The 13,354-nt window shown below is 43.8% G+C and overlaps 1 protein-coding gene across 2 annotated transcripts in view; it reads left to right on the top strand.

The window, feature by feature from the left end:
- Positions 1 to 1,493: 1,493 nt before the first annotated feature.
- The window catches only part of LOC149362800 (uncharacterized), a 140,440-nt gene continuing 128,579 nt past the window's right edge, over positions 1,494 to 13,354 (top strand). For both annotated transcript variants that reach the window (XR_016289052.1, XM_089573247.1), the window contains exon 1: positions 1,494 to 2,185. Coding sequence is in view for 1 of the 2 variants with exons in the window: in XM_089573247.1 (XP_089429373.1) it covers positions 1,952 to 2,185 (234 nt within the window). In the remaining variant the exon portion in view is untranslated. The remainder of the gene's footprint in view (positions 2,186 to 13,354) is intronic.

Here is a 13,354-nt window from a genome sequence, read left to right on the forward strand (position 1 = left end):
TACTTCTAAGCCAGCATTTATTACAAATATCATCTCGGAAGCAATAATCACAAGCAGTTAAGCATTTTCACTGGGTGCATTTCGTTAAGTACCTCCTTGAGTATGAGCTCGTCGACTAGTTGCCGAGAAGCTTTAATTTCCATTCACCTGTAATCAGCATTTGATGGTTTCCCCTTAAGCCTACTTACACTATTCAATCAACGTACTTTTCGGCCTTAGAAGTGGTAGAAACTCGCTGCATAAGCAGAGAACATTGTATCCAAACGTTGTGAAGATGACACTACGGAAGTTGAGTAAGGTAGGAAGGTCGTTGATTTGTTTTTGTCCCCTGAGGCGACATGTTGTGAGTTTTTTTTCTTTTTCTTTCATTTTTTCCTTTAATCGCTGGCAGTGACAGCGTTTTGTTTTTCAATTCACTGAGCGAAATAGCTTTCTTACATTGAGATTTCCCGTCACAAGTGGCCGGGACCATAGGTAAAGGGACAAAAAAAAGATAGAATAGTACAAAATAGGGCTCCATGCAGAGAAGTTTTTTTTTATATTGTTGTCAGGCATTGTCAATGCAGCTCATACCTGTGCCTGGGCGAATTTTTGTCAAGCGTTAAAAGGCTGCGGCACCAAGTATTTTTGTTCGGCAGGTTTATTTACGGCTTTGAAGCGAACATATGAGCGCTCCTGGACCAAAACTACGTTTGCAAGTGGTACCAATGGTACGAAACGCTTGGGCCGTTTCTTTCTCCTTCAAGTGAACCGGATATTAAAACCTTTATCAGGAAGAGAAAGGACCGAAAGGAAATTGCGAATAGTAAGAGACAGACCAAAAGAAGATAAAGACCGAGAGTTAAGGCAAAAGTATCTCTGAAGGATGTGTACCGGGGGGAGATGAAACCAAAACAGAAAATCAAATATACACAAAGAGCACACAAAGAAGCATGATTCAAATATGCAAAGGCTCCCGAAGAGCGCTCTCCATTGCAGAAAAGCGCACAAGTGGCTTTAGAGTCATATGCAAAGGTAAAGTTAGTAGATGGATGTTCATGTGTCACCCTGTCAAACCGTCGATTCCCTTTACTTCGTCACAGTGCCAGCAACGAGTATCAATTTTAAGCTGTTCACCACAGCTTTGACGCTTTCTGAACGCATGCACGAGCGTCTTTTCCCGGGAGGGACGCGCTCGCTCGGGAACGCGCGCTGGGAGCGCCCACTCAAATGCGCATGCGCACCGGCCGCTTCTCCCCATTCCGCCGCGCGCGCTGCTCCCGTTTTCCCTTTCTCATCCAGCGTCACTTTCCTCCTCGGGGGAAAGAGGTTCCAGCTTCCTCCCTCGCTCCCACGCACGGCAGAGTCAGTGTGGGTTTCAGTTTTGGCTCGCGCCGCTCTCTCTCCCTCGCGTCCTCTCCGCCAAAATCAACAGGGCGCGCTCGCTCGGTCTGGTGGCGAGAAGGGAGGCGCGCACGAGAGGAAAATCCTTCGTGAAGTGGGCAAAAAGGGAGGGACGCGCGGCGCTCTTCGCAAGTTGCCCTGGAACAGCGCTCGTGCACTCCTCGGCTTGCCTGGCCACCGCTACGGGCAGGAGCACACGAGACAATCCGTCTACGGCTGCCGCCCTACACATACAGGACCACCGCCTTTGCTGCTGTTGCCACCATCGAGCGTCTACCAACTTACTTTGTCCATCAACCTCTATTTTGTGTGTTTCCCTAGTTTCGGATTCTCCTATCTTTTAGTGTTCCATTCGAAGGGCTCAGAAACAGAAAACTTTGCGAGAAAGTGAAGTCTCGCAAATCTTCCCTCCTAATTCTTCTACCAACAATTGTTCCCACAGCCATAAGATTGTTTTCAAATCACACAGCTTTGCCTTGAGGCGACCAGTCCGCGGCAAGAAAGAAAATTCTTTGAAGGCGAGAGCAATAAGACATCCCTTCATCCAGCTGAGCAACATTATAGAACCATGGGATTCAGCTTGGCACGCGGGTTCGCTCCTCTGCTCGTCCTTGTCACCACGATGGTGACCGCAAGTCTTGCCGTGTCCGGTGGAGGGGAGTCCTGGAGCCCCCGAAGCCCCGGAGGCAGCTCTGAGGAAGAGGAGCCCGCCTTCGCCTCCCAGGAACAGGGCACCCTGCAAGACCTCCTGCAATTCAGCAGTTCACCTCTGCGTGCCAATGGCCGCCTCTACGACCTAATGGTGAGCCGCATCTTATTAATTTCCCTGCCTTTTCTTTTTCTTTTAATGCACTGGCCCAGCCATTGGCTTCGTTTCACCATCGATTCATCTGCCGTAGAAGGAGAAGTTAATTTAATTAGTAAATTGTCTTTTGGCTCTCGCTCTTCCTCACGGCAGGACATAGTTAACCCTATCCAGCACTAAAAGTTACGGTGCTCCGCAACTTTTCCTTTTGTAAACACTATTCGCGAGCACATGCAGACACTCCATTAACTATTCATCAAAGTAACTGGATTGGGAACAAAAAGCGGCGCACACTTGAAAGCGCCGTAGCGAGAAAAGCGAAAAGCACTCAGTGCGCTGGCACACTGCGGTGTGCAGTGACAAGGTGAAGCAACTCTTCAATTATGTTATATTTTTTTCTAGAATCATTTCATACTAAAAAAACACTGTCAGCCGCAAGCAAACAACTCGTAAAAATCCTGCTTTCAGAAATCTCACATTTTCTCGGTTTCATCGCGCGGCGCTCAGTTACGGAACGATGAATTGTGCCTTCCGCCTCTAACTGAGCTACCGCCTAAAAGGTGACTGTGTTTGGATGCAGCTCAGAAAGCTCAAGGGCAACAACTTCCAATAAATGAAGAATAACAACTCTTATCTGATTGTAAAATGGCACCCACAAGAAGGCTGCATGCGTGTGGTACTAATGATGGAGCACAGTGAAGGAGAAAAAAGTTAAGCAGGACACAAACTTGACCCCCTTAGTAATAAAAAGCATATTTCTGCGCAAGTTTAATGCTTGTACAAGCCAACAAAACACACCTCAGCCTGGGCTTTCGTTTTTATTGCCCACTCATGAGTGACTTCTCACGTTCCCAAACAATACGTAACCACACATCCTAAGCTCCTGCCTTTCTGTTAACCAGCCTTTCCGGAATATAATCCGGCGTTGGGTTCTGAAAGCGTTTAAATATAAATCACTTGTGATTGCCAAAATGACTTATAGCCTTCTCGAGAAGCCAATGAAGGTTATAGTGAAACGCACCAGCAGACGCGGCAGTGGCGTAACGGCACTTTGTGCTATGGCTGTAGCAATGATAAGCAACGACAGCTGAGTCAGAGCACGCCACTGTCAGAGACTTTCAAGTGCGCTTAACGGAGCCTTGATATTCGTAAGTCGGTTCACAATATCAGCGCTTTCCTATTAGAGAGCACCAAACTTCACTCTTCGGCTTCAACCGCTCGAGCCTCGAGAAAGTAAATTCATCCCTGCCGAAAAGCTCGTCCGTCTTCCGACTGAGTTTGGGTACACTGCTTCTTGCCGAGCGAAAGTGTGTGCCAAGTAAGAATTGCCAAGACAGATTTTGAAGGGCTCGTACTTCGCTCATACTTGTTCTCGTCAAGAAGGAGGACACCCTCATGGGAGCAGATGGTGCCAACAGGCAAACTTGCTGTATATACACAAACATTGCATATGAGAAGCACACCAAAAAATTTTGAGAAAAAACGAAAACAAATAAAATCAACAGTTTGCGTCTGCCTTTACCTATGCACTTCCTTGAAAAACTCTGCACTATTATGAATACACAGAGGATCGTCAGTATGTGTCGGCCAAATGTGACACTGGCGAAGCCTCGATGTTGCCAAGTTTTCCTAGCAATTCTGGGCATCGAGGAGCCAACAAGTAAAAGAACCGACGGATGGAGTACACAATGTTTTTATTACAAGAGGCTTGTCCACTTTCACGAAAGTGACGCAGGCATCCACGCAGCAATTCCTACAGCACAACCCTTAGAAGCGAGCAACTTAATACCTCAGTCCTCGCGCCAAGAACTGTCATAAAAGTTTACATCCTTATAAGTTCCCTTCAGCATCAGCCGCTTCACATCACAAGGCACCTTACGAATTCTCGTCTTGTCCAGTAGCTTTGTGCGCCCATACGTTTTGATTAGCATCTGTGCGCAAACGACATAACATATGGACTCCCGATCTATTTGCAGAAAGGTTGTATTTATAGTTAGCTATGTTAAAGTCTACTGAAAAGAACTGCGTTTAAATGGAAGTGTGAAAAGAAAACAAGCCTTTTCTTTTATGACCTCTCGCAGTGCGCAGAATACAGCTTTGTGCAGTTAAATGCAACAAAAACATTTTCCTTACAATTTCTTGAAATCATAAAAGTACATTTCAAAAGGCAGAAAGCGGTGGGGGTAAGACGAGGTTGTTCAAATAGAGATAAATCTTAGTTATGCAATGAAACCGTATGAAGTGGAATTTGTGGCAGTAATCGGAGAGGTTAATGCCACAGATAAATTCTTGCCTATTTCCTGGTGTCCTGCGAACAAATGACGATGGAATTTTCCACGGGAAGCCAGTAAACAATTCCTGTGTGCTTCAAACCAACATGATGTTAAAAACAAAAAGACGGCAATAACCATTGCATTAGTGCTTACAGCTGCTCTGCATCATCGGGTCGTAGCATTGGAAGAATAAAACAGGAATCAGTAGTGCCATTCCTGAAGATATATGCCCTATTCGGGAACAGGGTCTATATACCCAAAAGGGTCCATATCTTCAGGAATGCTATATGGAAACCTGAATGTTTTAACAATGCATCAGCACACATACAAAGTGAATGCCTGTCATTAGCTACCTTAAGAAAGAAGTACTCCGTGTTGAAAAGCACCTCACCTCGCTATGAAGAAGAATTGAACAGCTGTCCTTTCCTTTGTCATATTCAATGCAGTTCAAAGACTCCTGAATGAACAACGATCTTTCCATCATGCTGTTGGCTTCCTGGGAGCATGAAATGTGTAGACCAAACAAATAATCCTCGACTTCTCCGCTCGTTTTGTCGTCAATTTTTAGGCCTAGCTGCGCAGGTGCGGTGATAGTAGTGCCGTGGATTATCCTCCTCTTTTTCAGTGGCCTCGTTTTCTTCGTATATGCTGAGAAATTTGTTAAGGGGGCTCATTATAGAACCGCAAGCAAAAATAAGCATTTCAGTTCACCGGTCTTTACTTCTTCCATGAATATTTTCCGTGGCTTAAAAGGAGGCAAGAAGGGTAGCAGGGTATCTGAATGCCTTCACGTGGCATTCAGATTAGGAATGTAGTGCGGGCCACACTTTAAGAACAAACACATGTCCCATCAGGCTAACGTATCGGCCAGGCGTATGTTTGACCGTAACTGTCAATGCATTGAACGAAAAACTCTCTGGCGCAGTAAAACCGTTGAAGTAGCAGCATATACCACTGCTAGTCCAAAGATAAAAAATAATAACAGAACAATCTCCGGAATCGTTCATTGGGGCAACGTTTTTCTCCTGCAAACAGCAAAACCTTCGTACTTTTGTACACTTCACTATTTATTTAATTATATTACACACCCCAAAGGCCCTCAGGGTTTAGGGCATTACATAGGGAGGGTACAGGCAACAGACCAAAATACCGAAATAAAAACATCATGTGGCATTTGAATTAAAAATTTTAACTCCTTATAATTCATCATTAATCATTAGTTCATCATACTGCATTATTAAACCTGAAATGGCTCTAAAACATCTTTTATGGTATCTAATAAATACAATTATGAAAAGCCCTCTGTGTAGTTGGGCATTGCGTTCAGCCATAGCAGGGCTGTGAATATGATCTCTTTGGAGGACGTATTATAGCCTGCGATACCGAAAAGGAATTCCATAAACTGACGCAGATTACCAAGCACGATATCTCCTATGGAAATACTAGGGGATACACTAGAGGCAGCGGCCGCATTTCATAAAGCAAGACAGGTACGAAAGAAGATTGCGCAGTATTTTTTCTGTCTCCCTCTTGCTTTCGCGCTGATTCTTACCAAAGTTTTCTCCTCATTGATCTTTTTAATTGCATACCTATCGTGATTCGGAGCTCTTACTCCTTGAGCGGAGCACTAATCAACTCTTGCATCTTCCGTGCAGCGAGCAAGATACCATAACTGCCTTCTTTAGAAGCGTAGCTGCTAGTCGCTCACTCCGCCAGATTTCGGCGGACTGTGCGGCATAAAAAGTTATTTATGCAATCAGTTTCAACCTTCTTCTACAACTCTTTCAAACAGCCCACCAAAACTGAGCCTCTTGGATTACAACACGAAGGTTCTCGAGTTGAACGTTTCTCTACAAGAAGCCAAAGCTTCCAAGAAACGAGCATGTCACAAACACAGAGCAGACACCATCAAGTCTCCCCGTTGTCAGTGACGCCTCTACACGTTGCCATGTCTTCCTGGCTTGGCTTAGATGAGACTAGGAAAGTTATGAAGCATGTAATATTTAAGCAAGTAACAGCCTTAATATTAGGAGAAAGCTTGGCTACATACATTATGAAAGCAATACCTTACCGTGTTCACGATCGCTAGGCCTACGAATAATGCACCGGCGCATAAAAAATCCAAATGCTCATGCTAGTCGATACGGTAGCGCCCCTTGACTAATAGCATCTCTTGCTTTCATCAAATCATCCGAGTGCCGGGCTCAGGAGCCCTCACGCCCTCGGCAAACTCGTAGCGAACGTACCGAAGTAGAATGTATTCCACAGTTGGTTACGAACACGTAGCTCCGTAATACACTCTCCTGTACCACTGAGTCTGGCGCTGCTCCTATTTCTGGATCCGCAGGCATGGAAAGGTTATACTTTGCGTCACATTGGATATGGGACGACGGATATCACGCTGCCAAACATAGCCTATTCTGCGAAGTGATCATACGGAATGAAGTCAAGCCGCCGATCTATATGCGCACGTGTGACAAAAAACGATATCACAGCTAGCGGAGTCTAAATCACGTTTTTCTCGTGTTGGGTCGCAGCGAAGACTGCAAAAAAATTTTTGCCCCTGTAAGTTCACTCTCTGACGCATACTTTCTAGAAAAACCTTGCTGAGCTTCTAGTAAGCTCATAGCCCATAAACTAAGCTGATAGACGCCATTTTGTACAAGAATGGCTACCAAAATCAAATATTGCGCGTTGCCGGTAAAACCAGAAAGAAACTGGGGCTTTCAGAATGCAATATACGCATCAGGGGCGTATGTTTTTTTTTAGTATCCCGGCATAGCGACTCCTAATGACGCAATCGCGAGGAGAATGCCGAGCACGGAGCTAAAGCTCCAAAAGCGCGTGTTCTTGAGCATAACTAATGCGGACCGTCTGTGATATGAAACAGAAACACTGCTTGTATTTTTTCAGCCCGTAATAGCTTTGCACCGAGAAGAAGGAGCTTGGTAGCATGCGCGGCTAAATGAAGAGAGCCCGGACAAGGTTTGACTTTCATAGCTGGCCTTGTTAATCGAGTAATACCTGCTATATTAGTCTCATTCTGAACTAAGGCAGGTTGGTTGCGCAATTCTTTCCTCTCGGTAAAGGTATTTGTATTTAACCCCAGTTACGCAAGCAAGCTATTCCTTTCTTTTAACACACGCCAATAGCGCTAACATAAGCGTTCACTAACACAGTAAAAATACAATTTGCCTCTCAATAATAGAAATAGTTTTGTTATGATTATACTGCTCTTGCGGATGTGCCCAGGAAAGAATAAATATTCTCTTTACTCCCAGAGATTCTTGAATTCAGTGGCAACAGCAAAAAATACGCATGAATACCAACCATTCTGAAAGTTGCATACTACTGAATTTAGTTATCCACGCTTCTTGCCGCTGTTGGTATCTGTACTGCCTGCACATGTCACAGGTTTTCGGCTTCACCTTTAAAGATGTGAATGGGTGCCTTCGGGCATGACTGAATCCACTGGCAACGGGAAAAACTACGCATGCATTGTATTGATTGCGGTAGTTGCGTAATACTTGATTGATTCATCCGTGTTTCTTCCTGCTATGACACTGTGTTGCAGGAGAATTCCGTAGGTTCTCGACTTCACTTTTAAAGTTGCGCATGTCTGCTGAGACATACAAGTAGATGCAATAGTAAACAGAGCGTCTTATTGGTGTGAAGCCGACAATTACTGCGTAAATATAATTGAGAAATATCTTTTTTTTTTTCAATTCTACGTAGTTCTCCCTCAAGATTGCTCCCCGCAGCAGTTTTTACATTACCGTACAGAAGCAAAAATAAAGCAAGGTCTTGAGCCCAAACTGAATTTTCAATTTCCTATTGCTCATACCTCTACGTTGCCTAAGGGCACACTTGTTGATGCCACATCCGTGTCGACGGATATTTGCGCCCCATCGCGTGAGACCAATGCAGAGAAGAAATGCGTCACCTTTTAATCCCTTTCGTTCCTACCTTGTGCAGACTTTCAAATAATACTAAATATGCAAATCGCGACCAAAGCTGAAAATAACGTTTTTTTTTTCTAAAATTGAAGAATATATAAAGTTTCAAGCTTAGGACAGATCTCTTTACGGGGCTGCATTTTAACGGCAGAAGCATCATCGGGATTTCCCACAAACTAAAAAAAAATAAATTAGGGACTCTTTATGTTTCATTGGCCCCAGTTAATGTGTATAATGCTGAATGTTGAACTTAGAAAAGCGCAATAAAAAGACAGGGACAAGAAGAAGAAGAAGAAGCACGCAGGACAAATGCATCTTACGGCTCATTTTGTGGCTCCTATTCTAAGTAGCCTCCGTTCATAATGTTAAATAAAGGTACAAAGCTTCTTCTGACACACTTTGTCCTCACAAATGCCTCAATGTAAAAAAAAAATACAAACGGACTAGTTGTGACGTCACATATACGAGCAATTCTTCGGTCGAGAGAAACACGTAGGAACGGACTAAAGACAGCTCAATGGCATGGAAAGCGGAGTTATCTGTTTGCTCACACACATATCGCCCGTGTTTCTTACCATCACACGCTATTAGAATAACATTGAGCTTCTGATACGCCCCTTGGAAGGTGTGAAAAAACACTATGGACGACACCATCGTCGGAAAATTTCACTGGGTAAATGTTGCCATCGTTCCTTTTCAAATTTGATGCTATCTCACGTTACAGGCCTACGAGTCGATGAAAACTGCATTCATTTGAGATGATATCAGAACCAAGCGTCATTCTTCGATACCTTCCGTCCACTGTGTACTAAGATATAGCTCCATACTGATCATTCAGAACCTTCACATAAAGCCAGTAACGTAAAGACTAGATGTGATTAAATTGAATTCGGTTACAGGTGCGGACATAAGGACACGAAGCCCGCTATTGTGTTCTAACAGCAATCCCGCCTTCCCTGTCAGGAATGAAGAAACATTGTCCATGAGAAGGCGCTCTAGCGTCCACTACCTGCATGCACATACGACAGCTTCCAGTTTCAATGAGGCAACCCATGAACAATGTTAGAAACAAATAGCGCGTTCTGTTTACATCTGTTACACCTGTAAGCATAGCCACGTTCCCTTAACGACTTTTGTTTACGGAAGAAAAGTAAGGTGACGTCGTTGAAATATGACATCAATAACTTCAATAACAAATAACTACTTTAGAATTTTAATCAAAAAGATATTCTCTGTTGCCCTAGGAAACTAATTAATGGAAGGATATTTGTTTGCTATTAAGCAGAGTGTTATCAGCCCCGTTACCTCAAAAACTTATTTCAAGAAGTTTGACAAACCTAGTCACCTCAGAACTGCTGCTTGAAATCTGCTAAAAAATAATAAAAAATCACCAACAGCTGGCAGTTAGAGCTGTTGAAATTGTGTGAGCTTGAGAAAAGAACATAAATGAAATGAAATTCTAGGCATTCAGGGTTTTTATCAGATGTAATCCATGGTTTTATGCGTATTTTACGTGCGTATCAACCAATGACAGCATCCGACAACCGGAATTTATAATTAACCCGCTTTTATTTCTACATAAGGGTGTTACGAAAGCAAGTGTACTCAAAACATTCCGCACGCAGACGAGAAAATACCTTTCTCAACTGCCGTTACTATCATTCTGTTTAATCTCTTCCATTTAATATCTTACCATTCAGAAAATAATACTGATAAACTGCTAATCCAGGAGTTTACCTCCGTTGCAGTCAATGGGCTTCTGCACTTAACTTGAATTTTAGGTGATACTCATCCACAATACTAGTACGTAGCTCAGTTACGTCATTCAGTGTATAGTTTTATACAAATCTGCCAAACGGAACTCACTCAGACTTTGTTGTTATGGGCGCGTCTAAAAACGCATGCACCATAAGCATTGTGAGTTATTATCCACCTGGGATTTAAATGTGCATACTTATATTCTGTCCATTCCCCAAAATTAAACTTCTGCTTTGCAGTGCCGGCTAAAAAAATATTTGGCTACCTCCTCCTTCAGTTGGTTTCTTATCTTGCACAAAGTACTTCTGAATGCTATCGCAAATGATTATTATGTCTGCGTTTATTATATTAAGCAGGCTTTCATTATGCTCTTGGGTAGGTTCATAATAGGTCACCGTTGATACAGAGGTAATTCTCCACGCAGTTGATACATTCACACCTGTAACGCGATGCTTCTGTGAGTGAAGTAGCGAAGTTTGAAAGCTTATTTTAGAATGTCTCAGGCTCAGTGAACAAAAGGCCACATCGTACCTTTCGCGCCCTGCTCTATCCCATTCACGTTCATAAAATTACGGCAGCAACGTCTCTAACAGCATACATACAGTGTATATAACGTCGTGTTATAAGCTGAAGGGGCATGTTCTATGTATGAAGTTCTGATATAAACCATTTTCGCACGGCGTTGTCAGTTTTTAAAGTGTGGATGTCGTAACTCGCGATACAGATTGTTCAGCATTTTTGCAAGTCTTCTTCTTCATCGCTGCTTGTTCCTCTTTGTATTTTCCATAAAAGAGAAAAAGAGGAAATTGAAATATTCGAAATCCTGGCTCAGAATCTCCGACTACACTGCACTTGATCAAACTTACCCCGTATAGCGGTGCAGGGGCACGGACCGAGATGGCCAGACATCCTGTACATTCAATACTTCTATCCAGGATACTATAGCAGAGTCAGTTTCATCGACTGACGCGACGACAGGGGGGGGGGGCACTAGAAGCAATAAATAGGAAAGCAGTGCGCACCCCCACGGCCTTGCAAAACTTACACCCCTACCATTTCTCCAGGAATATGCACAGTTGAGCCCGCTGACTGAACTTATTGAACACCGGGAGGCAACAAGAGAATTGAAGAAAAAGCATCTTACTTCAGTTTCAGCTTTATACATTATGGTGACAGCACATTGACCGAAAATGCCGGCCGCATTCTCTGTCGGCGTACACAGTAACCATCAACAACACGGCCAAGCTACATCGCAAAGTAAAGGCGATGCATCGAACAGTGGTTTATGTACAGTACTGAACAAAAGATACGACATTTTCAATTTTTTAATATGAATTCAAAGTATCGGGAATATAAAGGACCCATCTGGTATTTCTGAATATATTATGATGCAATAATCTCCTCTTCTTCCGTCAGTAGTTGTTGGGGGCGTAACTGTTTGCTTTCTGGTCATTTTTCATTTTTGTTCTTCCATTGGCGCTTCGTAGCGCATTCATTTTCCGTCTGTTCTTGGTTTGGTTTAGTTTTTAGGGTTTAACGTCCTAAAGCAATACAGGCTATGAGGGACGCCGTAGTGAAGGGCGCCAGAAATTTTGACCACCTGGGGTTCTTTAACGTGCACTGACAACGCACAGTACACAGGCCTGTATAATTTCAACTCCAACGAAATTCGACCGCCGCGCCCGGGATAGAACCCGCGGACCCGCACCCGTCTGTTGAACCCGTCTGTTCTAAATCTATTAACATGCTCTCATTTTCAGATGATATTCAGAGGTTAAATGTATCACTACATACTTTTACCTCCAGTAGGTCGAATTTAACATGTCACTATCAAGACTGCGTAAATGGCAGCAATCCAAGGCCACAACTATGAGGTCTAACACCATCAGCTTTCACTAGATTTCAAAGTAACGCAGTCTGTGCCGTGACTACGTTTTGACAGGTATAAGTTCCAAAGAACTTTGGTTGTTGGACCTTCGCATGAGACACGCCAGAACAGCCATCCAAGTTGTCGAGAAAAACATGTTTGCGCGAGCATGGAAACTCTAGTTTGACTGTTATCGACATTGCCGAACATTTGGTCGTGTAATCAGGCTTAACAGTACCTCCATGGACTGCGGCATGTCATGTGCAATGTGCTTAACTTCACAACAGGACCCCAGCTCCCAATATGCACATTTATGAAAAGAAATGGGTTTCCAGGATGATGAGGGTAAAAGAACACCTGGTCTCATCATGTAGTCCCCTATGAAGAAAAGCACACGTGCTTTGATTTCTTCGTGCACTTACCCCCTCCCTCATAACTAACAGAGATTGGAAGAGGTATCCCTTAGAAGGATAAAGGCTAAGGCGGTCCTTACTCCGTCGGTGACATACTGATGGTGCCCACAAGAAGATGCAGTGCCCAGCACATATGCCAAGTGCTGCACGCCAGACATTCAGGGGATATTCGCCACATTTTATGGACTTGCCAAAGAACACAAGACTCAAGAAGAAAATTTCTGGAAGTTGAACTTACTGCTGCAAGAGAGGAACAGTGGTCTTTGTGGCGAATTGAAAACGCTAAGAGCCAGAGTCTGCTAAGGTATTTGGAAAAGAATACGCTCTTCTTCTCCACAGTAAACATGGCACATACCCACGCAGGGCGAATACGCTCAATGACCTACGCTTCTTCTTCTTCTCCTCAGTAAACATGGCACACGCTAGCTTATCGACGTCGTCTTCTTACGCCACATGGCAAGTCTTGGGATTAAAAAAAAAAGAATCCCTTCCCTAAAGAAGACTGTCATTGCGTCGTATACCAGTATTAGAAAATTCGGCTAGTTTTCGTTTCAACTACTTCAGCGCAACTTGTAACAGCAGGAGAACTGCAGTCCAAGAATGAATCATTTCCGCTCACGTGGCGTACATGCACGCATTCTGACAGGCGGCGGCGATGGCTGATTTTTTTGAGGCACCGGGAAATTAAGCTGCTTTTTTTTTTCGCAGGCTACTTTGTTTTCGCAGTTCGAGTCCCGCTTGAGATGAAATTTTTTTTCTTCTGGATAAGGTTGCCATGACAACAAAAAGACGCTCCAAGTGACTTTCCTTAGGCCGCTATGGCAGCAGTATGGACTGACGCCTCTACTTGCTGGACGAGCGCACATGTAGCAAGTTTTCTACCTCTGTCGTATACTCCT

The sequence above is a fragment of the Amblyomma mixtum genome, chromosome 2 (genome assembly GCF_055824585.1).
Source record: "Amblyomma mixtum isolate Tamu chromosome 2, ASM5582458v1, whole genome shotgun sequence".
NCBI classification, from domain to species: Eukaryota; Metazoa; Arthropoda; class Arachnida; order Ixodida; family Ixodidae; genus Amblyomma; species Amblyomma mixtum.